This window comes from Annulohypoxylon maeteangense (assembly GCF_022496945.1).
Source record: "Annulohypoxylon maeteangense strain CBS 123835 unplaced genomic scaffold GGS22scaffold_23, whole genome shotgun sequence".
In the NCBI taxonomy this organism is placed as follows: domain Eukaryota; kingdom Fungi; phylum Ascomycota; class Sordariomycetes; order Xylariales; family Hypoxylaceae; genus Annulohypoxylon; species Annulohypoxylon maeteangense.
In genome coordinates, this window is record NW_025953270.1 from 418,175 (window position 1) to 442,621 (window position 24,447).

Consider the following 24,447-nt stretch of genomic DNA (forward strand, 5'->3'; position numbering starts at 1 on the left):
CCAAGTACGTACATGTAAGCAATCGCAACTTTGACCTTAAATGTACATAGTATAGAAAGCAGGTACATTGCGCCTTCGAAGGCAGTAGCTGATATTCAGACGTCCTTCCCTGTTACCCTCTAATATCCGATTCTTTTCATCCTCGCCTCTCCATCTCTCGTCGCCACGTCCTGCAGCCTGCAACATCCATCATGTGCTCATCTGTTCAGTTCACTTATCGTTGCGGCTGCATCGAGAACACCATCTTCGAGTGTCTAGGCACCGTCGCCGATCCGTACCCCCTCCAGCACTGTAGTGACCCGGGTACAGCCATAGCCACGACCTTGGATGAAGAGTGTCATGATTGCTCCAGGGAAACCTCTACACCGGCTCCACCTACCGCCGGTGTTCTACAGGAGCGACCCCTCAACCTACCGACGAAGACCTCACTCATTCCCGTCACAAACCTACTTGCGGATATGCCCGAGTTATGACTCAAATTCTAAACGTCTATGGGCGTAGATAGAACATTGTAACAGGGGGCCATTGGCATTGTTCACCCTATGGTAATAGTATTGCCTGCGGCTTGTATGTTATTTGAACAGTTTATCTTTTGATAGGTAACTAAGGCGAAAATGAAAAATGGAGGTTAGGGAGGTTTCATAGCAGATGGTGTGCTGCACCTGGCTCTCGGAAACTCATCACAGATAAACTGGGTTATGGGTAGGTAGATTAGGTAATGATAGACATGACTCGATATGATACTATTTGTCCACATGTACGGCAATCCTGACTTGCCTGATGCAGTTCATCCCTCAACCTCCAAAGTCCATCTTTAGCGCAATGCTCGGCTGCCCTGGGTTATCGGAACCCTTCGCTGGGCCACGCGTCTGCCGGCCAGAACGAATAACTTCCTCCATGAAGGCTTTTTGACCATCGCTCATTGCTGCTACTACACCTCTGAAGCCCGCTTGGTCTGCTGAGGCCAGCTCCAGCAATCTTGCGCTCGTCTCATGATACACCTCAGCACCTTCGCTAGAGGCGCGAGACAACACTGCCGGTACTATGATAGACATAGCAATCTGAGTGTGCCCACTCCCCAGGGTCGCGACGTACTGCGTCAAGGTGTGCGATACAAGTTTGCGCGCGTCCTCTGGATCCTCAGGTTCCGTGTCGACAACGAAGGAGATAAGACGGGGTAGAAGATACCGGGCAATAGATTGATCAGCATGCGTAGGAGAAGGTTGAAGTAAGAGAGACCGAACGCAGTTCGCCGCGATCTTTGCAGTCTACGGTATAATTAGCAAGGTGACGGAACGGAACGAGGCGGGTCGGCCAGGGATGCTCACCATGCGATCTGTCAGGCAGTCGACCACTTCGTCTAGAAATTTCGCGACGAGACGATCGCTAGCTGCAAGTCGATTACTTCCTCCGGTGAAGAGAATCGTAATGGCGAGCAGACAATTTTTGACGCACTGCAAGGAAGTAGGGGTCTCACGTTTCTGTGCATTGAGATAGATGGATAAGTACCGGCGTAAGCAGCCCTGCAGCTGCATGTCGGTCACAGACTTTCCCTCCGCTGAGCTGCGAGAGTTAGTCATACTTGCCGTGAACCTCTTGAATGTTGGCAGGGCCTGAGGAACTATAACCTCTTGGCAGGAAGGCGTCGCAAGTATCGTGGCGAATATATGAATTATACACGCATGAAGGTCCGTTTTGATGATAGATGGGAATACCTCGGCCGCGTCCACAATGGCATTTAACCCAGTTCTCACGAGGAGAACGGCCTCTTCAGTCAAAAGGTGGCGCACCGGTTGATTCGCCTCGGTGAGGTTAGGCAATAGACCAGAGAGGACAAGAACGATGATCCTAGTGAGCTCAAATAACTGCTCGATATCCTCACTTAGGTCGCCGTCCTCGGGCTGCTCCTGTTTCCTTGCCGAAGGATGAGCGACGCAAAGAGCGCGAGCTATTTCGACGATAACCCCTTGAACATCGAGACCTTCCGTTAGGACGAGGCGATCTAGCAAATCCATCGTCTCGGAGAAAATAGCCTCTCTATAGATAGCGTGGCCTGAAACACTCGGGTGCAAGATCTTCTTAAGAGCCTGGAGTATTTCAAGCGTCTGCTCTTGGGTGGCTAAGGAGTCGGTTTGGCCCGACCTCGTCGCGAGTGCCTCGAAAGCAATCCCGAAGAGGACGAAGAAAAATGCGACTGGTTCATCGCGATAGTTGATATCGGCACTTTTGGAAGGGCCGTTGACCCCTGACGTGTCAGCTTCTTTCCCATCTAGAGCGTCGAATACAAATTCGCTATCTTGTTCAATCAGGCTTGCGATAGCATCAACGAGTTTCAGCCAGGAATCCTGGTAGAATTTTAAAAGCGTTTCTCTGTTGAGTGCGGCGTAGATCGTATCCAGGCTTCCTGACATAGATGGAGGCCCCAGAGTCATCGAGATATCTGGCTCAAACCTCAACCGAGCGAATTCCCGCAAAGAAGCTAGCCATAACGGCGTTAACGTGCCAATATGTGGTTTGAGTACTTCAAGCAGGTATCTCTGCTCTGAACTGGCAACCTGGAGGTCGGCCCATGCTGAATAGACTGACATCTTCACCATCACTTGAGCGTTGGAGCTTAAACCCTTGAGATCACCAATTCCAACATTCTCTGTCTCCGTCGAAAAGTTCTCGAGGGCAGTGACAAGCGTCTTTAAGATGCGACCCATCCGATCGACGTCAGTTACGATGCCCGTGGAGATAAATGCGGCGCACACATTCACGGCTTCCGCGGCAAGCTCAGGGGAAGAATCAGCAGCGAAGGCAGGAGTCAAGGCCGAGCTGATCTGTGCTTGATACTGTTCCAGGAGCATTGCTTCGTCAAAATCGGGGTCTGGCGCTTTGCCAAACATCCTCAGAACAGCACCAATAATCTTCAAGCCCCATATTCTCAGCTCTAATACGCTGGACGTCGATGCCGAAAAAGCCATCCGGATAACATCGGCAATCCTAGCCTGGAGAGCAGACTGTGCGGGCGACTCCCCATTTGTGGCAACGTCTTTCCCGATCAACAAGAATATGTCGTTGAGACAACTCATTGCGAATGTCCTCACCTGCCAGCGCAAGGGCTCCATTTCTGAGCTTGAGACCGCGTCTTTGTCATCTTTAGCGGCGCCGGCGGCTGCGGCAAATCCAGCAACTTCCTCGTCTTGTAAGTCGATGGCGGCGGTTGGCCTTCTGATAATACTGCGTGGGTCTTCAACGGGTTTTTGCCGCGTCATCTTGAGCACGTTTTGGCAACGGAGAAGCCATGATCCAGTCTCTGTTAACGAGGTCTGACGTAACCAGTTCCGAACAACATTGCGGATTCCATCATGGCTAGGCGACACGTCTAGAACGAGCCATAGTTGGTCCTCGAAACCCGGGTTTGCTGCTTCTAGTACATCACGAGAATCCCTTTTCATCAGGTTATAAAGGCCATCGACCGCAACATCACGAAGGCCAGGGGTTTCGGAGTTGAGGTACTTCTGTAGCGTCTTGACATAATCACCAAATACCATATGTCCTGGAGCGTATAGGGAGAGGTGCTCTAAGCACCCTAGACTTTCACGCTGAACGAGAATATCTTCCTCGTCTTGCAGCTGATCGACAAGAGTGAGAATCAATTCACGTGATTTGGTCGAGTCTTGTAAATCCGGGCCTACAACATTGACCAGGGAGTCAATACAACGTGTGATAGCAGCTGTAGTAGATAGTTCCATCTCTAGACTCATGGAGATAGCAGAAGACACTTCTGGGTGGTGAGTATCGGAAAGATAAAGTTGGGATACCATACCCAGCGTGCCGGAGACGTATGGCGAAAAACCAAGGCCAGCGGCGTCTGCAGCGTCAGCCAACGCTTCAAGTGCCCAGAAATGCACCGTTGGATGCGGATCGTTACATAATGACATCAAAATACTGGTGATAGTCTTGAGATGATACCCTGCGCCCATACCACCCACCTTCGCCTGGATAGATCCCAGAGCCATAGCGCATCCCGCACGAGCACTAGGCTCCCGGTCGCTCACGATGGTGTCAACTAGGTACTTAATCTCGTGATTCGTAAACGCGTTGCCGCACGCATTGCAGAGCCGGGCAACGGTGCCGTAACCCAAGCTGCGAATGTACTGATCCGGATCAACGACGAAGCCCCTGGCCATTTCCTGCAGAAGCTTCTCCACCGCCAAGTTGGTGACATTTCCAGGCAAGGACAATGTCTCCTTGACTGCGACCTTCAATGTAAGGTATAGAGCGCTGGCAACATTGACGTTGATGGCCGCTTTACGGCCAGGGTCGCGCTGCAAAGACCCAGCCGAGATGAATGTGGCGATTTGTTCAAGAACGCTCTCCTGGACCTTGGCCGGAGTGAGCGGGAAGACGAAAGCAAATAGCTGGATTGCCATGTTCACGACTTCGGTAGCCGGAGGATCTGGGAGATTCAAGGACGGGTCCGGTTCGCCCACATAGAGCACAGCGGCGTCATGCTCCAGCGAAGGGCAAATCGGCGATAGTAGGAGGTCATCAATCATCTTGTCCGGGTCAGTTTCGTCCATCCGCGGACTATCAGCCGTGTCTTCCTTTTCCCCGGGGAGTCTCTTGACCCCAAAGCCGCGCACCAAATCATTTACTCCGAAGCCAGAGTTATCACCGACGTCCCAGATGGTCTCAAAAGTACCTGCAGCATTGGCAATGGACGAGCTTAGCGAGTTAGCCGCATAATTCTCCGGATCGGCGAACAGAGATATAGCCAAGGTAAGAAGATTGGATTGTAAGAGCGCCTCGCTGCCCCCGGCTGGGCTTTGATTCACCAGCGTGATGTAGCATTGCAGAACTCGTCGCTGGACCATCATATCGAGATCCTGCAATTGCAATGCAGGCGTCAATCTTTGAGAAATATCGTCGGTGGTTTTTTTCGAGGGGAGCATCCTGAGAAACATGCTCGTGTTCTGGAGCATTGTAGCGATCCGCTTCGATACGTCAACTGTTAACAAACGACTGTTGGACTGAAGGAACGAGAGGATAGAACCTAATGCGCACTCCTTGACGTGTGTTAGGTAGGAAACCTCGAGGATGTTGCGATGAGCGAAGTTATCCTTAGCTAGCGGTTTTGGCAGGGCATTCTTCCAGAGGACGAGCAGCTGTGAGAGATGAATTTTGACGAAGTTGGGCCCTAAAGACATAAGACCCCCAAGAAGAATCCAAGCAACTTGAACTTGGGTACTCGAGACGCGAAGCTCAGACTGGCCACTGGACTTAAGGAGATTGGTAGCCATCGAATAGACTCGGTTGTTGATATCAAGGGATCCGTATAGTGGGCGAGCCGGGCTAGCACTCAAAGCAGCGGCTAACCCATGAGCGAAACCAATGCATCGTCTCGGTGAGGTTCGCGCGCCCCCAAGAAGAGATAATTCCCTACTAAGGCTATTCATGCAAACGGAGAGGCATGGTAGGAGTTGCTGTGGGCACGCCAAAACAAATGTTTTCATGCAATAAGAAGCAGACACCTGGACACTATAACTGGGATGTTGAAGCACCTGCAAGAGCCCATCTCGGCAGGATTCCGCGAAGTTGTTTGCAGCAGATCCAAGGGACCTGATGAGCGAGGCGACGGCACCAAGGGCCGCGATCAGGGTATGTTTCGTCGGTTCGGGCCGTTCCTTGAGCGCCTGAGGGTAGTTCTTAAATATGTCATTGACGAGCATCTTTGCTACAGTCATTTGCCCCGATTCACCAAGAATCTTGCGACCTATTACGACCTGGAGGATGGTATCGACAATTCGGCGTGAGATAAGGAGTCTATATCGATTGTTGACTATGTTTTGATGACCCAGCAGATCAACAGTCAAATTCTCTGTAATTTTTAGATAGTTGGATTCGACAAAATTCTCTCCTAACCGTTTCAAAACCTTCCCGTAGCAGACGCCGATAGCTGCCCTGGCCCTGTTTGTAGTCGATAGTCGGACATACTGAGTTGTTAGAGTTTTAAATATGTCATTTAACGACAATATGAGATCTTGGCCTTTTTTGCCAGGTGCCGGGCTTCCAGGGCGCGAAGGAACGTCCTCGTCCTCATCGAGAACAACGCTTTGCTGGGTGGAAGCTCTTTTGAGAGATTTGGGCTTCGGCTTCTTGATCTTCGATAGGGGACCGGCGCTAGGTGCGGACTCGGAATGGTTCTTAACCATGGCCTCAGCAAGGCAATCAGCAGCGGCATGTCTTACGTGTGAAGAACTAGAATCAACGGTCTTGAAGATGGTGGACTTAAGATTCTCAAAGTCGCCCGAATCCTCAAAACACGATGTATGTTTAACTAATGCCCTTAAACAACGGCAAGCAGACACGACGATTAGAGCGCCCTTGTCGCCAGATGCAGCACTGCGTGCTTGCTTCCAAATGTCCCTGGCAATACTCTCGTCTAAGCTTGTTTGTACCATACCGACAATTTTGGCCAGGGAAACGAGGACGGCGGCGCGCAACCCAGCATGCGTCTGAGACGACTTGAGCACTTTTACTAGAGCGCCACATGCCAATTGGTGCAAGCCAATGGCGCTATCGCCGGCGGCAGCATATATATCGCCCAGGCAACTAACAGCAGCATGCCTCGTCCTAATTTCGGTTTCAGTTTTAGATTTCCCACCAGATATTATAGAGACCAGCTCGTTTATAGTATCGAAAAGCAACTTCCTATCGCCATGGCCGAATACATGTGCAAGTATCTTGCCAAGGTTGATTCTTATTACTCGGCTAGGAGAGGGCGTAGAGAGGTTGATGATTTGGAAAACCTCTTTCTTGAGATAGAACTGCTGTGCGGTACAGTCGTCGGCTGGCAAGTCATGAACATGTTTGCTTAGAGAAGAGACGAAGTTTAACAAGAATAGGTCTTGCTGCTCAGGGGGAAGCGACTGGAGTTTCTGGAGGTCGAGTTCGGGATTTGACGTAGCCGCAGTGGTGGAGGAGAGGCGCGGAGGAGCTACGGCGGCGGCTTGGGCTGCGCCGTTAGACTCTCGAAGAGGGGAACTTGGCGCTGACATGGAAGATCATTGATATGCTAGACGGAACGCTTGGGGCAGATTTTGATCGCGACAAATTATATAAGGATTGGTCAAGATGTTGACAAGAAGTGGAAGATAGATGAATAACCAGGATGGGTATCTGAGATGGATGGAGTAAGGAATAGATATTTTGTGTATCTGAACTACCTATGAATTACATAGTACCTACAATGTTGGTAGGCAGGTACATGTTGGTCCACTCTAAGGTGCCCTAAATAATAAGACGTACCTTAATATGTAGGTACCTCTACCTACCTAGGTAATAGTTAGTGGACATATGAAGCTTTACAAGGGCATATGCACAAGTAAGAGATTACAAGCCAATCATATCATCGTAATATATACTCATTCTCAATACATACATAATATGCAGATATGTAGCTAAGCAGCTGCAGCGACCTGACAAAATTTACAAGTATGGATATCCATTTTTAGCTTCACGAGATTGAAAATACCGTAGACCTAGTCAAATAGCTTTCGAAGTTTAATAGATACTAGGTACATAATTATGTGCATACGTTGATGTATGTACATGAGTACCAGGTAGATACTTCTTCGACATCTGAGTCCCTACTAGGTACCTACCTTCCATGTCAGCAACGTTGAATTCTAAGATACCTTACCTAGGTAGTACACACATGCATTGTACTCATTTAATCGAACGGAACCTGCAACATTATTATAGTTGATATGTCTACCTATCTGTCCTCGATCTCTAGTCGGAGCCTTGCGCCGCGGTCGACCGCTCCTACTGTCATATGCGCCCTATGTCGCCGATCACTCTCTTCAAGCTTGTTACTCCGTAGCGGCCATAATCGATGGTCCAAGATCCGACATAAAAAAGGTGCCGCCGACGCAAAGAAAAATACCCAGAATAGCAACTTTTCCAAGAACTTGACGCTCTATTCGAAACGTCCGTATATTATATGAACGTCACTTATTACGATACGAACGAGCGCTGATGGAATCCGAGATAGTATTTGGTTCTGACCCGCGTCTGAATTCACGGCTGGCTACGGTGATTGCAGTTGCAAAGAAAGGTAATGGATCTTCTTCTTCACCAGCTGGCACAGCGTTGTGTCAACATATCTGACTAGAATCGTCATCCCAGCCGGAATGCCCAAAGCAAACATCGATATAGCAATCGCACGAGGCCAGGGCAAATCTTCGTCCGGCGCGGGCCTGGAGAGCCTTACCGTCGAAATCATGATGCCATCTTCCGTAGCAATGGTTGTCGAGGTGGAGACCGAAAATAAGCTACGCGCCTTACAAGATCTTAGAGGCATAATAAGGAAATGTGGAGGTACCATAACGCCGATCGCATACTTATTCACGAGGTTGGGACGCATTGTCCTCAAAGGCAAAAGCGACGACGACTTCGATGGTATCATGATGCAAGCGCTAGAGGCAGGCGCAGAAGATGTTGAGCAGGACGAGAATGGCGATGTCGTACTCTGGACACAACCTAATACGACTCACCAAGTGGCGCAAGCTATGAGCGAAGCAATCTCCGCAGAGATCTTGGACTCGGATATTATATGGTCGCCAGTGGCAGACAAGGTCAAACTTGATCGATCGACGGCTGCTGCGTCCATCAATTCTCTTCTGGCGGCGCTACGAAACGAGTCTGACGTGCAGGCTATCTAGTAAGTATATGCAATCTGCTGCCAAATTCTACAAACGTTCCCTGCTGACACTTAAATGTTAAAGTGCGAACGTTGAACGGGGGACCGTGTCTGAAGAGCTCTGGGAAACAATAGAAGATAACCTTGACATGTAATCTATCTATTATCATTTGCTCTATAATATCGATCTCGTTACTATAAACTACAGCATATATGAGTGATCATACCATGTGTCTTGTGAGACAGTCCTATGTTATCCACCTTTTTTTTTCTTTTTCTTTTTCTTTTTCTTTTTTCCTTTCTATTTGGGGAGCAGAGAGTACTCGGATCGGGGTTCAAGAAATGTAAACGTTTTGCAATGTCTGTTTAATGTGACAATACCATTTTGTACCTCCAAACGCCGTCGATGCCAATACGTGATAACATCTTAATAACCCCACTACCATACATAAAGACTTCGTAGAGCCTTGTGTTGCCGTCACCGATCCATTCAGGGTTTGCATTTAGGCTCTATCGCTTCCCTGATCCTCGCCTGGGGAAGGCGCCGGGTGTTGCCGAGCTTCATTTTCGAGCCTCTTGTCTCTAAGGTATAAACGTCGCGCACGTAATCGTTGTAGCTCCTCCTGAATCTCGTCTTTGTTAAAAGGCACCCTATTCGATTGCTCTGGCTTAGGCCAGAAATCGGGCACGGAGAATCGTTCGTCGAGATTGGTTCCGAAGTAATACATGATGCCAATTGGGAACATGACATACATGCCGAACTATCACGGTAAGCATACGATATAAGCATACGATACCGACGAAGAAGAAAGAATGGTATTAAGTATTTACTAACCTTGAAAACTTCTAAATTTAAGCCACCCATTACGAGCGGTACGAAGAACTTGAATACCTAGATCGATAGCTTCGCAAGAGTCTAGTGAGGTCTGATCGCAAAATCCAATGGTTATATGTGGATTTAAATCAGATAATTATATTTTGTACTATGCGTACCTAGGACCAATTAAAGCTTTTCAATTTTGGAATCAAATCGAAATCCAATAGGTACTAGGTATGTACCTATGTACCTACATACCTACCTAGCTGCCTAGTAGTATTACCTATGCTTATGTGCCTATACTAGACTAAGATTTGATTGGTTTATATTAGAGTCTAATGGTCGCACCGGGATATCCATTTTCCCCTCAACTTACATCATGATACCATGTAGCAGCACCTCAACTTGGAACCTACTACCTAGGTCGATACCTAACGTCAATAATCAAGTAAGTGGCAACAAAATATTAAGTGAATTCTCGTAAATAAAACCCCGCAAGTTGGAATTCACGTTGGATGATAAGTTCTGGACGGAAAATCGTAGTCAGGAGGTATGTATGGATGTCATTATATTTGAACCTGGTCGTACTTCGCAGGACGACCGCAGCTCTTGGTTACTCTCCAAGCAGCCAGTCCTCGTCTGCCAACCGCCCTCTTCAAAGTAGGCCAGACTCCATCCTCCGCCCAATCTAAATCGTCCAGGTTCAGGTGTTTGGTATACCTCCAAACCTCCCGAAACCTAAGTCCTTCTAGACCCTTATTATCTAAATACGGGTCCAGCCATATCGATGAGAGTGGTGCGATGAGATATGTGCCATTCCGCTCCTTGAGATATTCAAAGTTCCTCCTGTCGGCCGGTGTATCACAGGTTGCTATCCGGTCTAGTTCTTCGAGTAGTTCATTTCCCTCCATCCCCGCCACGTCTCTTGTATTGAGAACAGCATTCTTCCCATTCAGAAGCCAAATCGGCGGCATATACGTCTTCCACCATATAGCCTGCGTCGCGTCAGGTTGTTTGCTCAAGAACACTTGAGCCGGCACGATACCGCCCTGGTGATATACCCCCATAAGCAGGCCGAGGATCACATTGAAACCCACCCAAGCACCAACCCAAACTTTGAAAAGCGTTGGGTTCTTCGGAAGCTGTAGGGACGAGAGAAGGAGTGGTATTGTGGGAAGTAAGAACCGGGCTTCTTGGTGTTGGAATATCGATAAAACAAACACGCCGGATATCGCCGATGAAAGTCTCAGAGACAGATGCGGTTTCGCAAATAGGAGCGCTACGGCTGGCCCTACAAGTAGTGGAAGGTTGACCAAGATATGCTGGTACCAAGGGTGCAACCCATGCTCCGCCAAGTTGGAAGGAGAGATGTTGTATTGGAGATTATTTAACGGTGTGATCACCGGATGACGGTAAAGATCCGACCAAGAGATGGAATGCGGAGTATAGAAGGACGTATCGAGCGAGATAGCAATTAAACCAGTCAAAAGCCCAGAAGCTGCCATGACGAGCAAAGACAAAGGTCTTATCAAGGAAGGGCGTAGGTTAGCAACCAGCAGGGTACGACCAGATGCAAAAGGAATGTAGAGAAGATGTTCCATGGGAAGCATGACTTACTTCTTTATGAAATGGGGTATCAATTGAAGTCCGGGAATAAGTAAAAACGCAGGGAATGTTATTCTATTAAAAACACCGAAGACAGCCACGATACCGAGGACCGTCGATGCCGTTAGGGAAGAAGAAGCCTGCAGTAGCCCTAGGATTAACCGGAAATTTTCCAATACAGGGAACGGTTATGATTCCGTACTTACCGAAGCCTCGAGAATGCGTTCAACGAGTACCAAGCACCAAGCAACCACAAGTGTCTCGATAGAGTTAGAGAAGGTATGAGTCTGAAATGTCCAAGTTACATACGAAGATGCGACTAGCAACTGAGCAACTTGGCGGTGCCGCCGTGACTGAACTAACTCATGAATAGCCCAGTCCTCTAGGACGAAGCTGATGATAAACATCAGGACGCGCAACGTCCAAAATACGGCGATCGGTGGAATCTCGCCGTCGTTGCCATTGCCAATCCACAGCCATCGCAACAAGAGCATAGGCAGCCCGTAAACCGGCCATAGAGGAAAAACACTGCGTATAGGATGCTCGCTCGTAAATTCCCAAGTCAGTCGGACCGGATAGCTGAAGATTTGACCTACAAAAGACGTACAAGGACCCGTCAGTTCAGTCTATATATATCGCTACCATGAACAGTGCCAAGCTTCGGCTTTGCTTACCAGCTATGACCTCGGGACCTTGAAAATTCTCGTCCGGGTGAAGATAGCTCGGCGAAAGAGCAAATCCAAGCCGTACCAGAATTAGAAGCAAATAGGTACGCCGCCACATAGTTCCCGACCCCAGGATACATTTAAGAAGGGGGGTGTTTGCTATGAACCCCGATAGAAAGGAGACGTAGTTGATTGTTGCTAGTTGCGGTCGTGATTGTAGTCGCGTTGCACTGTCGCGGCTGCGATCGCATGCGCGGTCGCTATCGCAATCAGGGTATAAATCGTATAAATCGGGTTTGTGATAGTTAAAAATTGGCGGGTCTCGGTTGACGTGTTAAGTATCTTATTAATAGTTTTAATATTGTTAATGTCCAGGCAGGCTAGGTGATATGGATGCGCTCGAATGAACCCTTCTCTAAAGTCGCCCAAAAATTAATACCATGAAGATAAGATTAGATCGAAATGCATAGTTAGTATGTACCTTCATCCCACACAATGCTAAGTAAACAACAGACAATAGACAACGAAGAAAAGTGTAAAGGAAAGGATTATTAAAGTGATATTAGAAACTGAAGGAATGGAGGGAGTGGGAAAGAAGAAAAAAGCACTATGTAGCAAGATAATATTAAAGAGAGAGTGAATGTGGTAATGTTAATAAATTGCGAGTTATCCGAGCAGGGGGTAGATGGAAGGAGGTAAGATGACACGGGTCACGAAGTATAAGTAGGTAATCTTTATTTGATTTTTGATTTTTTACCAGCTGTTCGGTACATACATACCTACAAAGTACCTAGTAGGTATGTATTTTAGACAGCCCGCGCACATTGATCCTTGTTCGATCATTAACGCTGATAACATCATTTTCAGCGGGCTTCATACAGGTCATAGCGGAGTACCGTTTAAGGACAAAAACGGTAGCTATCAAATCTTATTAACTGGGTCACAATGCACAACATTAAATGCTATACCTACCTGGGTATACTAAGACACTACTAGGTACTAGGTACTAGGTATATGTATCTATAATGTACATAGGTACGCGAGTACATGAATACATATAAACGGTAAGGCTGATAAGTGCATCATACATACATGTATCACTTCAGGTTTATGGGCACACGTATCGATACTTGATACTATACGTATTACGTACCTAAGATAAATATCTACACATGTATGTATGTACCTAGTATGTAGAGAAGAATAATAAGTACTAGCTAGGTAAAGTGATCATTTGATACATAGGTAGATAATATACACATGTAAATATATAATATGTATGTATTTTATCAGCTCCCCCCTAAGTTCTTCCACCCCCCCCTTTTTTTTTCTAATCCCTACCAGTCATTTACCCAATTAACATGCAAGTCGAACCATCTATGTACATATCTCCCCATTGCAACTTGTGTCGTTTCATGTGCGACCAAGCCAACATAAGAAACCACCAAACACTACGTTGATAATCATATGCTGACCTAAACTCCATGCCATGCTATATAGATACTTTGGCGAGAATACCGTCCAGATGAATAAGTGGGTTCTCAAGGCTGTGCAAGCCATCATCACAAACCCAAGGGTCACCGTAACGAAGATGGTCAATATCGCCGTGTGCTGTCGGTAAAGGAAATGGTGATCACGTTCTACCGATTGTCTCCGGAGTAGTAGCAAATTCAAAGCCGACGTCCACCAGACCGGAGCTGCCCAGTTGCTAAGAAACGTTAGGGCTCCCACGGCAATGATGTTGAAGCCACTGACACCATTGTATGCGCTCGACAAATCTACGCCAGAGATTGCGTTGGAGCCCCCCATTGCAAAGAATGAGGAAAATTGCAGGAGTAGTGAGGAAATTGTGATTTCGATCACGCTTAAGCGAAGGTGACTTAGGCATAGATATATAGCTTGAAATAGTAGGAAGAGAGGTATGTTCGTTACTCGGGACTGCGTTAACGCAAATAACGTATACAAGTGATGTAGAGTGCGCATTGCTACGTAAGAAGTCAGCAGTCTCATCTCGACTGTGCAGTTTAACAGAACTCACCCTTCTCCTTAGAAGACTTCTTTTCCGACGTTAAGAGGCTGTGCAGAGGATATATCAAAGTAAGCCCGAGACCAAGGAAGACTGCCCTTGCCCGATTCACGAGCGATGGACCATCGAATATGTCCACAAGTGTTCTCGCAAGCCCAACAACCAATTCAGGCGCATCTTCATTGGTGAAAGCGAGCTTGAAGGAGATCGCAGACGTCACAAGCCCTGCAACTACGGAACCTGATATCGCAGCCGGAATATCCCCAAGACCATTGAATAGTTCTGATGAAACCATCGCATACGTCGCCACAACAAGACACCAAAGCAGCGGCGGGTTCGCAGCAACAAAGCTGGTTACGATGTCGGGTTCTCCGGCAAATTTCTGGCCGGTCTGGTTCCATCCGCGAACGAGCCTCATAGAGCCAAGAATAACCAAGCCCGTGGCAAGAGACTTATGCGTCATCTTTGGGTTCCTGTTCCTATGTCAGCTCCATATAGTGGGGTGGCAATTAGTGATGCTCACGATCTAATGGTCAAGTAAAGCAGCCACGCGGACGTAGCCCAATACCAAAAATGTTGTTCTTCTTCAACATAGCTGCTAGCAAACATCATTATACCATATAGTGTGGTGATTAAAACAAACGGCACCAGACCAGAAGCCGTCATGGAAGGCGAGGTTGTGAGGGCATAGGTAGCCAAGATGGAGGCCAACGCCGTAGTCAATCCGCCATAGGTCAACATAGACATATCGTAATTGCTAGCCACACTACTCATTAACGTCTGCGCCTTGGACAGCCACTGTCATCGGGTTAGAATGAAATATTTATATTTTCGGACTTTATCTCGCACCTTCGACGCATCCATAATCCAGTCATCACTCGTGGTTCCTACTGGCATTTCTTCGACGGATTTGCTAATATTCTGCCATTCACATATTAGTTCCTCGCCTACCGAACCAGGGTGAGCACACTCTAGGCTACGTTGCTCGTCAGTGAATGGTGAACCAATGTAAGTCGCAGCCACAATATCAAGAATCTGTCTTGTATTACGCAATAAAATCTGGCGTTTATCGTGTCCTTAAATATGTCAGAAGGGTGTACACTAGCCATGCACGGATTGCTTACTCTCTGGCCAAAAAGACAAAAATTGTAATATAAAAGACCCTAAGCTATTCTTCGGCACAGGGAACCCGAGTAAGGCGGCCAGAGTTGGGGCGAGATCAGATTGCTCGACGACACCATAGTGCTGGAAATCTTCGGCTAGGTCTGCCGGAACTTTGACGGGGTTGGAAACGGACTTCAATTTTGGTGACACGAACACCAGAGCGGCCGAAGTCTCTCCAGGAGAGGAGGCGCCATGGTTCCCGGCATCATTCATGCCATGATCGCCGCAGATAACTAGTAGTGTCGACTGGAGGTGTGGCTGTGTTTTTATAGCCTCGTAAATCATGCGAACAATATCATCCATCTCATGCTGCTTTGGGATCATATTTGGGCCTCGGGGACCAGTTTTATGGCCAATATGGTCGAGGCCGAGGTAGTGGAGTACCATTGTATTCCAGTCATCGTTGCGCAGCTCGTCGGGGATGTGCCTCGTCACGTTGTTGTCGACTTCTGTGAAGTCCGAAACGAAGAAGCTCGAAGTGCCATCAGCTCGATCGAACAGTCCAGGAAATAATTTCAGCCATGTGTCATCACCGTACATGACCAACTTTCCGGATTTCTTGGCCTTCATCTGGGCAAGCCAGGTATCTTGAGCGGCGAGGGTAGAAGAGGTGTCGGCTTCGTCAAAACTTAGTATAGCATCGAGGAAGGAAGGAGTAGATCCTGTAGTAATAGCCTTTATCCGGGGCATTGTAATAGTTGGCGAAGTGGCATGGGCAGTGAAAGGGACGGCAAGGCCGTCAGAAATCAAACTAGAATATTCGTATCAGCAACACAAGCCATAAGTATTATTTCTAGTTCCCAATGCGTCTAACCCTTGCGTGAAGTGAAATCCCGAGTTATTTGTAAACACAAAGTCGCTAGTCTAGTCAGTCGGATGGGTGCATTTCATTAGATGGTGATTGGCGCTGAGGCGACAAACCTGCGCAAAGCATCGATGACCATAAATATGAGACGATCGAAGGGCGGTTCAGGTGGAGGACCATAATCGAAGGAATTATACTCGGCTAGGCCAGGCAAGAACGGCTTATAGGGGAAGAAACCAATCGCGAAGAGGACAATTGCGACGGGTATGAGGAGGTTAGCTGCGACGAGAAGCACAGTCGAGAGTGGGAAGACATTGTGACGGTGCATGTCCAATTGTAGCACATGGAAGTTGATTTACCATGTGACAATGTATGCTAGGTGAATAGAAGTGTAAGCTAAAGACTGCTTTTACCATGCCCCATGGTCTACGATAAAGCGAGAGAGTCACGTTGAAGTGAAAGGTCGAAGAAGAAGAAGAAGAAGAAGAAGAAGGCTCAGTTCGTATGACGAAGTCGCTGTTGAAAGTTGAAATTACCAATATATGCAGCTAACAGGTAGGTGCTTCAACTGCAGGGACTACCTAGGCATACTAGGTAGCATCATCCATGTATTATGTAGGTACCCAAATGTACTGTAGTAGGCAGGTACCCCACAAGGCGATCAGAAGTTCGATGTCATAACGTTAACGTCGGTATCGAACTATATAGGTACCGTCGATTCCACTCCACTTCAATTTTCAACATCTTACAGGTTCTACCATCTAGAGCTTTTGAAAATTAGACTTTCTATCGCTATCGTCAACGTTATCACCATACACATTTCACTACTTGTTCAATTTTGGGACGAATGAAAAGTTCAATTTGAACGTAGGTTCAGGTGGAGAACATCCTGATCCAAGTGGAATCATGGCCACCGACGACTCGTCCGATGACTCGTCCGATAACCCTTTCATCCGTTTCAAAAGACACATTGATAATAACGTCCAACGAGGATTCTATACTATCTTTGGGTCATCGACAACTGTGGCCACAAATACCGGCAATAATATGTCAACCGTCAGTCCAGATTATAATTCATTTCCAAGGGAGCCAGAAACCACCTCATCAAATTCGGAAATGCTAAGTCGCGACGGAGGGAATGCTAGCGTAGACGATGTTCTTTCTTGGGCTGTTTCATCATCTTATTCCCCAGCAAATCTTCAGTCTTTGGCACAACCACGCCCTAACGACGCACCTCCAGATTACCCAGATTGCTTTACCTTCCGAGATGCATTCGAAGATCTCTTGGTAGCGAGCAATGGGCGACCACTTTCTGATCTGCGGAGGCTTCTGTTGGCCAAACAGTTCGAAAATTTCAAATACTCCCCTTGGGGCATTCCCGTCGAGGCGTGGGTGAGTAGCATTGGACGACAAAGTCTTTGGGGCGCCTACTTTCCGCTTTCTTCAACAGCCGAGCGTCAGCTATCCTACGGCTTGGCATCACCCTATCTATTTCGGACTAAGGAGAAGACCTTCAGCCAACCGCAAACTTTCACGTGGTCAGCAGTTGCTTTTCCACACTGGGAATATCATTTCCCACCGTCTGACCACGACTGGACTAGATACAACGAGGAATCATCTAAACCCGAAGCCGAAACAAACCAGTGCCAAGAGGCAGATACAGAAGAAGCCCTGTATACGAACTCTCCATCCAAATTTACTACAAATAGTCGAGTTGGAATAGACGTTCTTCTCGCGAAACAGACTGATACCAAACCCAGGTCAACCCAAGATCCCACTTTCTCGGATCCCAAGACAGCGCCAGTTTCTCAAACCATAGAAACTCCTAGCGGCGGCAAGATCCTAAAAACAGTTCAAGAACGCACTCGTAATGGTGGAACCGAAACGACGACGACTACACGACAATTTGACGCGGACGGTAATTTAATAGCACAAGGCGAAGAAACCAGCTGGGCATGGTCGCGCGCATTCCCAGGTAGAACCCCGTTATGTAAAGGCAAGGAAACCTCGAGTTCTGATACTGAAGTTACAACCTCGTCTTCCGTGAGCGGCGAGGCAAATATTCGGGGGAGTGGAAAAGTCAGCGGCTGGTTCTGGACGAGATGACGTATTGAAGTATTTCGGCGTTGTACGTTTCCTCGCATAGGTAACTACCTAGTATATATTCCTGCAGGAAGTATGTTCAGATGCGTTGAATAAGGCATAGGCAAAGGCAAGTGTATCTGCCTATCTAAGTTACCAGCCAACCCCTCCGAATACTATAGCATGACCCTGAGGCATGCCCATAACGTCATAGCAACAAAAGATTACCAAAGCCTCTACTTAGGACACCCTAGGGAACTTTCCTCAATTATAGTTGGATGCCTTGTAGTGACATGCGGGCGACCAAGTTTCACCGGCGACTTTGTGCCTTCTTTTTCCGCACCATCCGTTTCCTCGCGATGATCTTCTGCTGCAGGGTATCCCGAGCAGAACCCTCCCCGCCAGCTGTATCAGGTTTGTTGTTCACTATTTCATTTTCTTCCCTCGCTGCCTGCCGCCTACCCTTCGATACAGAAAAGTCTTTTCCCTTGGGCCTAGTACTAGACGCCTTTGTATTTTGTTCGTCAGAGCGCTGGCTGCCTCGCATCTGTTGTTTTGCTTGTAAGTCCTGCCGCCTCGCCACAACCTGCGCGTTCTCGATAGCAAATTCGACTATGAGGCGTTGTGTTTTCCCAGTCGCGTTATCCAGAGCGTGCCCGTTCAGCCATCGCAAGCCCATGAGTGCCCACCGGTGCGAGGAATACTCGACGAAACCATAACCTCGACTCTTGCTAGCACCGTCCACCTCGGGGACCTTTGACCCCTCTTTATTCTCAAATACTATTTTTGCCTGCTTAACAATCCCCTTCCCCTTCTCCTTACGCCGGCGCTCGGCCTCCTTGTCCTCCTCGCCGCCGCGGGCGGTTTCTTCTTTAGAGAGCGGCTGTCTACGGCCTTCCTTTACATCCCGAGCGAAACCAACGACGGCTTCGCGAGCCAAAGCCTTAAGTTTCTTTGAATCCATGTTACGAGGGATGTTGCGGATTGCCAGGCGGGTAAGGCTTAGGTGCAGACTCGGGTTACTTTGAATGAGCTTTTTTCGTTGGGTAGTACTCTGTTCGCGAATCTTGATTTCCGAGGGGGCAAGCATTGCGTACAGGGGTGAATCCTGCATGACGGTCCCTTCGGATAGCAAGTATAGTCGACGTTTGTCTCTGTCCTTGCCTTGCCGGACGGCAGCTCCTGTCTCCGCGAGGCGGCTCGCTTCATCTTTACTTACGGCCTGAGACACCTGAAGGATGCGACCATCGATAGTATACTTGCCTTGCTCGTCAGCCAATTCGTTTTGCAGGATTGACTTCTTGTTTGCTATCGCGGATTTCTGAGCGCGTGGCGCACCCTTCAGGCACTCCTTGAGATCGGTTTCGCTGGTAAAACAAACGAAACCCGTGCCTGCCGCTCGATCAGTCGCTCGATCAACGACTATACGGGCATAGCGTATCCGTCCAAATTGTTCGAAGTGAGACTTCAGCTCTGCGTCTGTCGTCGTGAAGGGTAGGTTCCGGATAAAAACGGTCGAGTTGTTATCTGTCATAAGAGGCTTCTTGGGGGCAGGCTTGCTTTCTGATGCATCCTCATCCTCACCCTCATCCTCAATCACTTCATCAGAACCAGCCTCTTCCGGGTCGGCACTACTATCTTCTTCCTCGAGATTTTCCATATGATTCTTCATGAAATTTTTCAGGTCTTCATCCTCCTCATCGTCATCCTCATTTCTCTTTTCGCCCTGACTTTCATGCACTTCGCTTAAGTTAGCATCGTCGTCTTTTAACGAACCGTCCAAATTCGTGGGCTTAGTACGTTTTTGCGTGGCATCGTCATCTCCTTGCTGGTGCTTCTGGTCTTCCCACGTCTTCTTGTCGACGGCCCAATCAACGGCTAAGGTTCTACCATCAACAGCTTTTCCGTTGACTGCTTCTATAGCCCGCTCCGCATTCTTTCGGCCTCGCATTGTGACGAAGCCAAATCCGGACAGTTTTCCTTTGGCATTAGGAAGGTCTGAATACTTAACTTTTCCAAAGCTTTGGAACAATGCGGCTAATTGGTTTGAGGTTTTGATGCTCCAAGGAAGATTCCGCACAATCAGCTTGGGGGCTTTACGAGCCTCAGCCAGCATTTCTTGCCTCTCGGCCTTCCTTGCAACAACACCGGCTGACTCGGAAGCTGATTGACGGTGTCGAGGCTCCGCAATCTCCAATACGAGGGGACGACCATCTAGCTTTTGTTTACTAAGCTTTTCTTTCGCCTCCTTAGCATCATCGGCATCGGTGAAAGTAACAAAGCCGTAGCCACGAGAGAGTTTGGTCTGGGGATCAAGAATAACGGTAGCATGCTTCACTGGAAAGTGTTGAGAGAAGAAATCGGTCAGTGTCTCAGTTGTAGTCGTGGGAGGAAGCGATCGTACGAAGAGAGACTTGCTCTCCTCAATTCGGGCTTTCTTGGTAGGCGGTTCGACGGCGGACTCGGTATCTTTCGAAGGCACTTTCGAGTCTGTAGCTTGCGCCCGAGACCTCTTTAATTCGCTATTGCCACTCATTTTGACCCGTCGTGTTTAGAATCGGTTCCAGTCAAAATATGTGGTAGAGAGTTAATTGAAAAATTATTAGTTAAAGCGCTTGGAGAAAGAAAAAAAAGATTGATAATAAGGCCATTATCGATAGCTGCGATAATCTCGACCTGGATCCATGGATCTTATCCATTTTAGTACTAGACAACCAGGTAGGGAAGGCGGGGCACATGTGGCTGCTGTGTTGTCCTAGCAGCCACTTAGGTTTATTGATTGGAAGTCGCGGCGCAAATACAAAAACATTGCGTGGGATGTGACATAATAATAATTGGAAACTTCGAGCTAGAACTTTCAAGGTCCCAAAATCACCATAACTTATCACGATAAGCTTTTCAAAGACGCATATCATCTACAGCATTTAGGTTGTGCACCGAATTCCCCCCCCTCCCCCCCCAAAAAAAAACAAACGCCAGGAATTCGTACATGTAACCGATATAATACCGTCATCATGCCAGCTCGAGTATCCGCAAGGTCTGGGCGTAGCTCTGCTGCCGTATCTCATAAAGCATCTGGCGCGACGCTGAACCCACGCGGCTCTGCTACATCCCGCGCATCGTCATCCAATATCGACGTCCCCGAAGAGGCTCCCGAAAATGAACTGCGGACACAAATATGCGCAATATTTCGTGATGCCCAGAAGACTACCGCCACCCATAGAAAACTGGTTGTTAACCTCCGCAAGATTCATGAGGCTTGCTGCTATGAGCCGACACGTCCCAAAAAGGCCGCTTCCACTGATTTCCACGAAACTCACTTCAACGACGAATTTTCCCGATGCGTCCTCAGAGCCATGCCCGTGAAAAAGAGCGAAGGTGTTGGCGAGAAGACAATACGCTTTGTCGGCCTGTTCCTACGCCACGCCAATGACAAGGACAATGAGCTGCTAGGAGAAGAAGATGTCGATGCTAGTACCATGCCCGAAACTCCAAGCACTCGTCTCACCACTCAGGTCATGGAAGCTATCTTGCCTTTGCTAACCGCCAAGGACAAGTTTGTTAGATATAGATCAACACAGCTAATCTCTCATGTCATCAACTCATTAGACGCCATTGATGATGACTTATTCCAGAAGTTGCGTTATGGCCTCCTGAAGAGAATCCGCGACAAGGAAGCCATGGTTCGTTCACAAGCTGTGCTTGGTCTCGGGAGATTGGCCGGTAATCAAGTTGAGGGCATGGTGAACTCGGATGATAGTGATGATGACGCCGAGACTGGCTTGCTTGAGAAGCTCCTAGAAGTTTTGCAGAACGACCCCAGCGCCGACGTGAGGCGCTCGCTTCTTGTCAATCTACCTATTCTTCCGAATACTCTCCCCTACCTTCTAGAAAGGGCCAGAGACCAAGATCCAGCCACTCGTCGCGCAGTCTATTCTAGGTTGCTACCCGCGCTCGGCGACTTCCGACATCTCTCCCTTTCGATGCGAGAGAAGCTACTCCGGTGGGGACTACGAGATAGAGATGAAAATGTCCGAAAGGCTGCTGGAAGATTATTCCGCGAGCGCTGGATCGAGGATTGTGCCGGTGTCAACCCGCCTGAGGATGGCGAGCAACCGGCTGTATCGGCCCCTCCGACTTTGGATAGCCTTCTCGAATTGCTTGAACGTATAGATGTCGTTAACTCTGGCGTTGAAAATGGCGTTGCGTTGGATGCTATGAAGGGTTTTTGGGAAGGTAGGCCGGACTACCGCGATGCCGTAGAATTTGATGACCATTTTTGGGAGACTCTTAGCGCCGAATCGATCTTTATTGCCCGGAGCTTTAACGAGTTCTGTCGGACTGAGGGAAAGGGGAAGTATGAGTCTCTAATCGAGGAGAAACTACCCGAGGTCACAAAGCTCGCCTTCTTTCTCGAACGCTATCTAAACGTTCTCATTGAAGCCACCAAGAGAGTCGGTAGCCAGGACAGCACAGAGGGGGATGAGGAAGAAGATACGGTTGAACAAGAGTTCATCGTCGAGCAACTTCTTCACATTATTCTCACTTTGGATTACTCTGACGAAGTTGGTCGACGCAAGATGTTTGCCCTATTACGACAAACCCTTTCCATACCTGAACTGCCTGATGAAATCACCAAGCTGACCATTGAAGTGCTTCGAGACATATGTGCACCGGACACCGCAGGCGAAAAGGAATTCTGCAGTGTTGTACTTGAGGCAGTCGCTGATGTCCACGATACTATCGTCGACGATGAGTCCGCGGTCGGCGATGGGGAGGAAAGCTTCCATTCGGCTAGATCTGAGGTCAGCGGCGATAGCACCCCTACCAAGAACGGAAAACACGGTGCGGACAACAGCATAAGCGAGGAGGAAGCTCGGGAGAAAGCGATCAGGGAGATCATGATCAATATGAAATGCCTACATATCGTCCAATGCATGCTTTCCAACGTGGAAGGGACTCTCCAGCAGAACGACCACCTGGTGTCCATGCTCAATAACCTAGTCGTCCCCGCAGTCCGCAGTCATGAAGCCCCGGTTCGAGAGCGCGGGCTAGTTTGTCTAGGACTATGTTCGCTCCTCGACCGGCCGCTTGCCGAAGAAAACCTGACCCTCTTCATGCACTTCTTCAGCAAAGGGCATTCGGCTCTTCAGATCACCGCACTCCAGATCTTAACCGACATTTTGAATGTGCATGGAGCACAATTGCTCTCGGCAAACCCGGCACTGTTGAAGGTGTATGTCCGGGCACTACGATCTGGCTCTAAAAACCCGGAAGTTCAGGGTGCGGCAACAGTTGCTGTCTGCAAATTGCTGCTAGGCCGTGTAGTAACTGACCATGACACATCCTCGGAGCTTCTCAAAACGCTAATAGTTGCCTATTTTGATCCTTCGACCGCAGGAAATCAGAGCGTCAGACAGGCGCTTAATTATTTCCTCCCCGTCTTTTGCTTTTCTAGAGCTGAGAACCAGGAACTCATGGGTTCTGTGGCACTTGACGCCCTGCATGCTCTCTACAACGTTAGAGAGGGCATCGATGATGACGACATGGATGTCGGCGACGAGATGGCCAGTCTCAACACCATCGGCGCCTGTTTAGTGGATTGGACCGATCCTCGGAAGTGTTATACTCCTGGCATTCCCATGGACGCAGACAAGAAGAACGTGAACGGGGACGTCCATCTGGACCTGGCGAGGGATATTCTTGAGAAGTTGAACAGCAACTTCAGCAGTAAGCGCTACACTCTTGCTCAATATCGCCATGCTAACAGCAATACAGAGGAAGAGAAGAAGGTGATCGCGCCTTTACTAGGGAAATTACATGTCTCTTCAGCCTCCTCGGAGGATAAGATTCGTAGCCTGTATGAAGATATATCAGCGGCGGTTGAAGAGAACATACTGTCGGATGCCACAAGCAGGAATGCACTTTACAAGATACACGTGAGCCTAGGAAAAATCGTGAATCAGCTTGGGGAACAAGACAAGATGTCCAGACGAAGCACCAGTAGGAGTGTCTCTCTTACCCCCGACGACAAGACCATTGCAGAAGACGTAACCGTCGTTCCGGTGCCAATGATCAAGGAGGAGCAGGGAGAAGATAACGTGGAAGAGGAGGCCGATGTCTCCAGCTCTACGATTCGTCGTAGTGGGGTGGATTCACTCGTAGAAGACCTGTTGTCAGACGGAGAGGAATGAAGGTTATTACCCGGGCACACAGGAGCCATGTCCCGGTTTAATACGCCTATGTAATGAGAAGAATGTCACACTTCTTTAGACAACGCAATTCTCAAGTTAGGTATAACGAATACACTTATCAATAATGACTTACGTAAATCCGAATCCGAGCCTAATGCACCGTATCTGGGTATGCAAAGAATTAGAAAAAAGGCTGGAGGGGGTACGCTACGAAACGATCGCCCGGGACAAAACACTAGAACTCACAGCAATGAGATACCCCCGTCTCATAGGTAGGTATTTGTTGAAAAGATGGTATATCCTTCTCGATTATATTCATGTCTCAAACAAAACTGAGGGCCTCTCAACTACAATTTACGAGGGTCTCGTAGAGATATCGTAGATGTGAGTGCTATCC

At 48.3% G+C, this 24,447-nt stretch overlaps 9 protein-coding genes across 9 annotated transcripts; 4 read left to right on the forward strand and 5 right to left on the reverse strand.

The window, feature by feature from the left end:
• The first annotated feature begins 73 nt into the window (after positions 1-73).
• On the forward strand, positions 74-854 carry GGS22DRAFT_174310 (uncharacterized protein). The gene has a single exon (XM_047963062.1). It carries the CDS (start codon positions 192-194, stop codon positions 471-473), a length of 282 nt encoding a protein of 93 aa, XP_047814662.1. The 5' UTR covers positions 74-191; the 3' UTR covers positions 474-854.
• Positions 634-7,262, reverse strand: GGS22DRAFT_80751 (ARM repeat-containing protein). The gene is made up of 2 exons (XM_047968151.1): positions 1,329-7,262; positions 634-1,268 (listed from the first exon to the last, which is right to left on the reverse strand). The coding sequence occupies exons 1-2, from the start codon at positions 7,044-7,046 to the stop codon at positions 795-797; spliced, it is 6,192 nt and encodes a 2,063-aa protein (XP_047814663.1). The 5' UTR covers positions 7,047-7,262; the 3' UTR covers positions 634-794.
• A 261-nt stretch (positions 7,263-7,523) lies between these two features.
• On the forward strand, positions 7,524-9,015 carry GGS22DRAFT_80763 (YebC-like protein). The gene is made up of 4 exons (XM_047968152.1): positions 7,524-7,980; positions 8,045-8,107; positions 8,179-8,713; positions 8,778-9,015. The coding sequence occupies exons 1-4, from the start codon at positions 7,758-7,760 to the stop codon at positions 8,845-8,847; spliced, it is 891 nt and encodes a 296-aa protein (XP_047814664.1). The 5' UTR covers positions 7,524-7,757; the 3' UTR covers positions 8,848-9,015.
• GGS22DRAFT_174312 (uncharacterized protein) lies at positions 8,900-9,648 on the reverse strand. The gene is made up of 2 exons (XM_047963063.1): positions 9,528-9,648; positions 8,900-9,453 (listed from the first exon to the last, which is right to left on the reverse strand). Exons 1-2 carry the CDS (start codon positions 9,555-9,557, stop codon positions 9,196-9,198), a joined length of 288 nt encoding a protein of 95 aa, XP_047814665.1. The 5' UTR covers positions 9,558-9,648; the 3' UTR covers positions 8,900-9,195.
• Positions 9,649-9,826: 178 nt separating this feature from the next.
• On the reverse strand, positions 9,827-12,498 carry GGS22DRAFT_174319 (GPI mannosyltransferase 4). The gene is made up of 4 exons (XM_047963064.1): positions 11,789-12,498; positions 11,321-11,706; positions 11,127-11,254; positions 9,827-11,033 (listed from the first exon to the last, which is right to left on the reverse strand). The coding sequence occupies exons 1-4, from the start codon at positions 11,895-11,897 to the stop codon at positions 10,076-10,078; spliced, it is 1,581 nt and encodes a 526-aa protein (XP_047814666.1). The 5' UTR covers positions 11,898-12,498; the 3' UTR covers positions 9,827-10,075.
• Positions 12,499-13,061: 563 nt separating this feature from the next.
• Positions 13,062-16,284, reverse strand: GGS22DRAFT_174323 (alkaline phosphatase-like protein). Its single transcript, XM_047963065.1, has 7 exons — positions 15,891-16,284; positions 15,784-15,828; positions 14,930-15,720; positions 14,655-14,881; positions 14,329-14,603; positions 13,818-14,278; positions 13,062-13,764 (listed from the first exon to the last, which is right to left on the reverse strand). The coding sequence occupies exons 1-7, from the start codon at positions 16,100-16,102 to the stop codon at positions 13,193-13,195; spliced, it is 2,583 nt and encodes an 860-aa protein (XP_047814667.1). The 5' UTR covers positions 16,103-16,284; the 3' UTR covers positions 13,062-13,192.
• A 187-nt stretch (positions 16,285-16,471) lies between these two features.
• On the forward strand, positions 16,472-18,023 carry GGS22DRAFT_80838 (uncharacterized protein). Its single transcript, XM_047968154.1, has one exon. It carries the CDS (start codon positions 16,681-16,683, stop codon positions 17,878-17,880), a length of 1,200 nt encoding a protein of 399 aa, XP_047814668.1. The 5' UTR covers positions 16,472-16,680; the 3' UTR covers positions 17,881-18,023.
• Positions 18,024-20,457, reverse strand: GGS22DRAFT_80837 (RNA-binding domain-containing protein). The gene has a single exon (XM_047968153.1). It carries the CDS (start codon positions 20,390-20,392, stop codon positions 18,167-18,169), a length of 2,226 nt encoding a protein of 741 aa, XP_047814669.1. The 5' UTR covers positions 20,393-20,457; the 3' UTR covers positions 18,024-18,166.
• Positions 20,458-20,724: 267 nt separating this feature from the next.
• GGS22DRAFT_174326 (condensin subunit Cnd3) lies at positions 20,725-24,178 on the forward strand (the record flags this gene model as incomplete). Its single annotated transcript, XM_047963066.1, has 2 exons — positions 20,725-23,586; positions 23,635-24,178. Coding segments are annotated over 2 exons (3,126 nt in total), but the record flags the coding sequence as incomplete, so codon positions are not given.
• Positions 24,179-24,447: the final 269 nt, after the last annotated feature.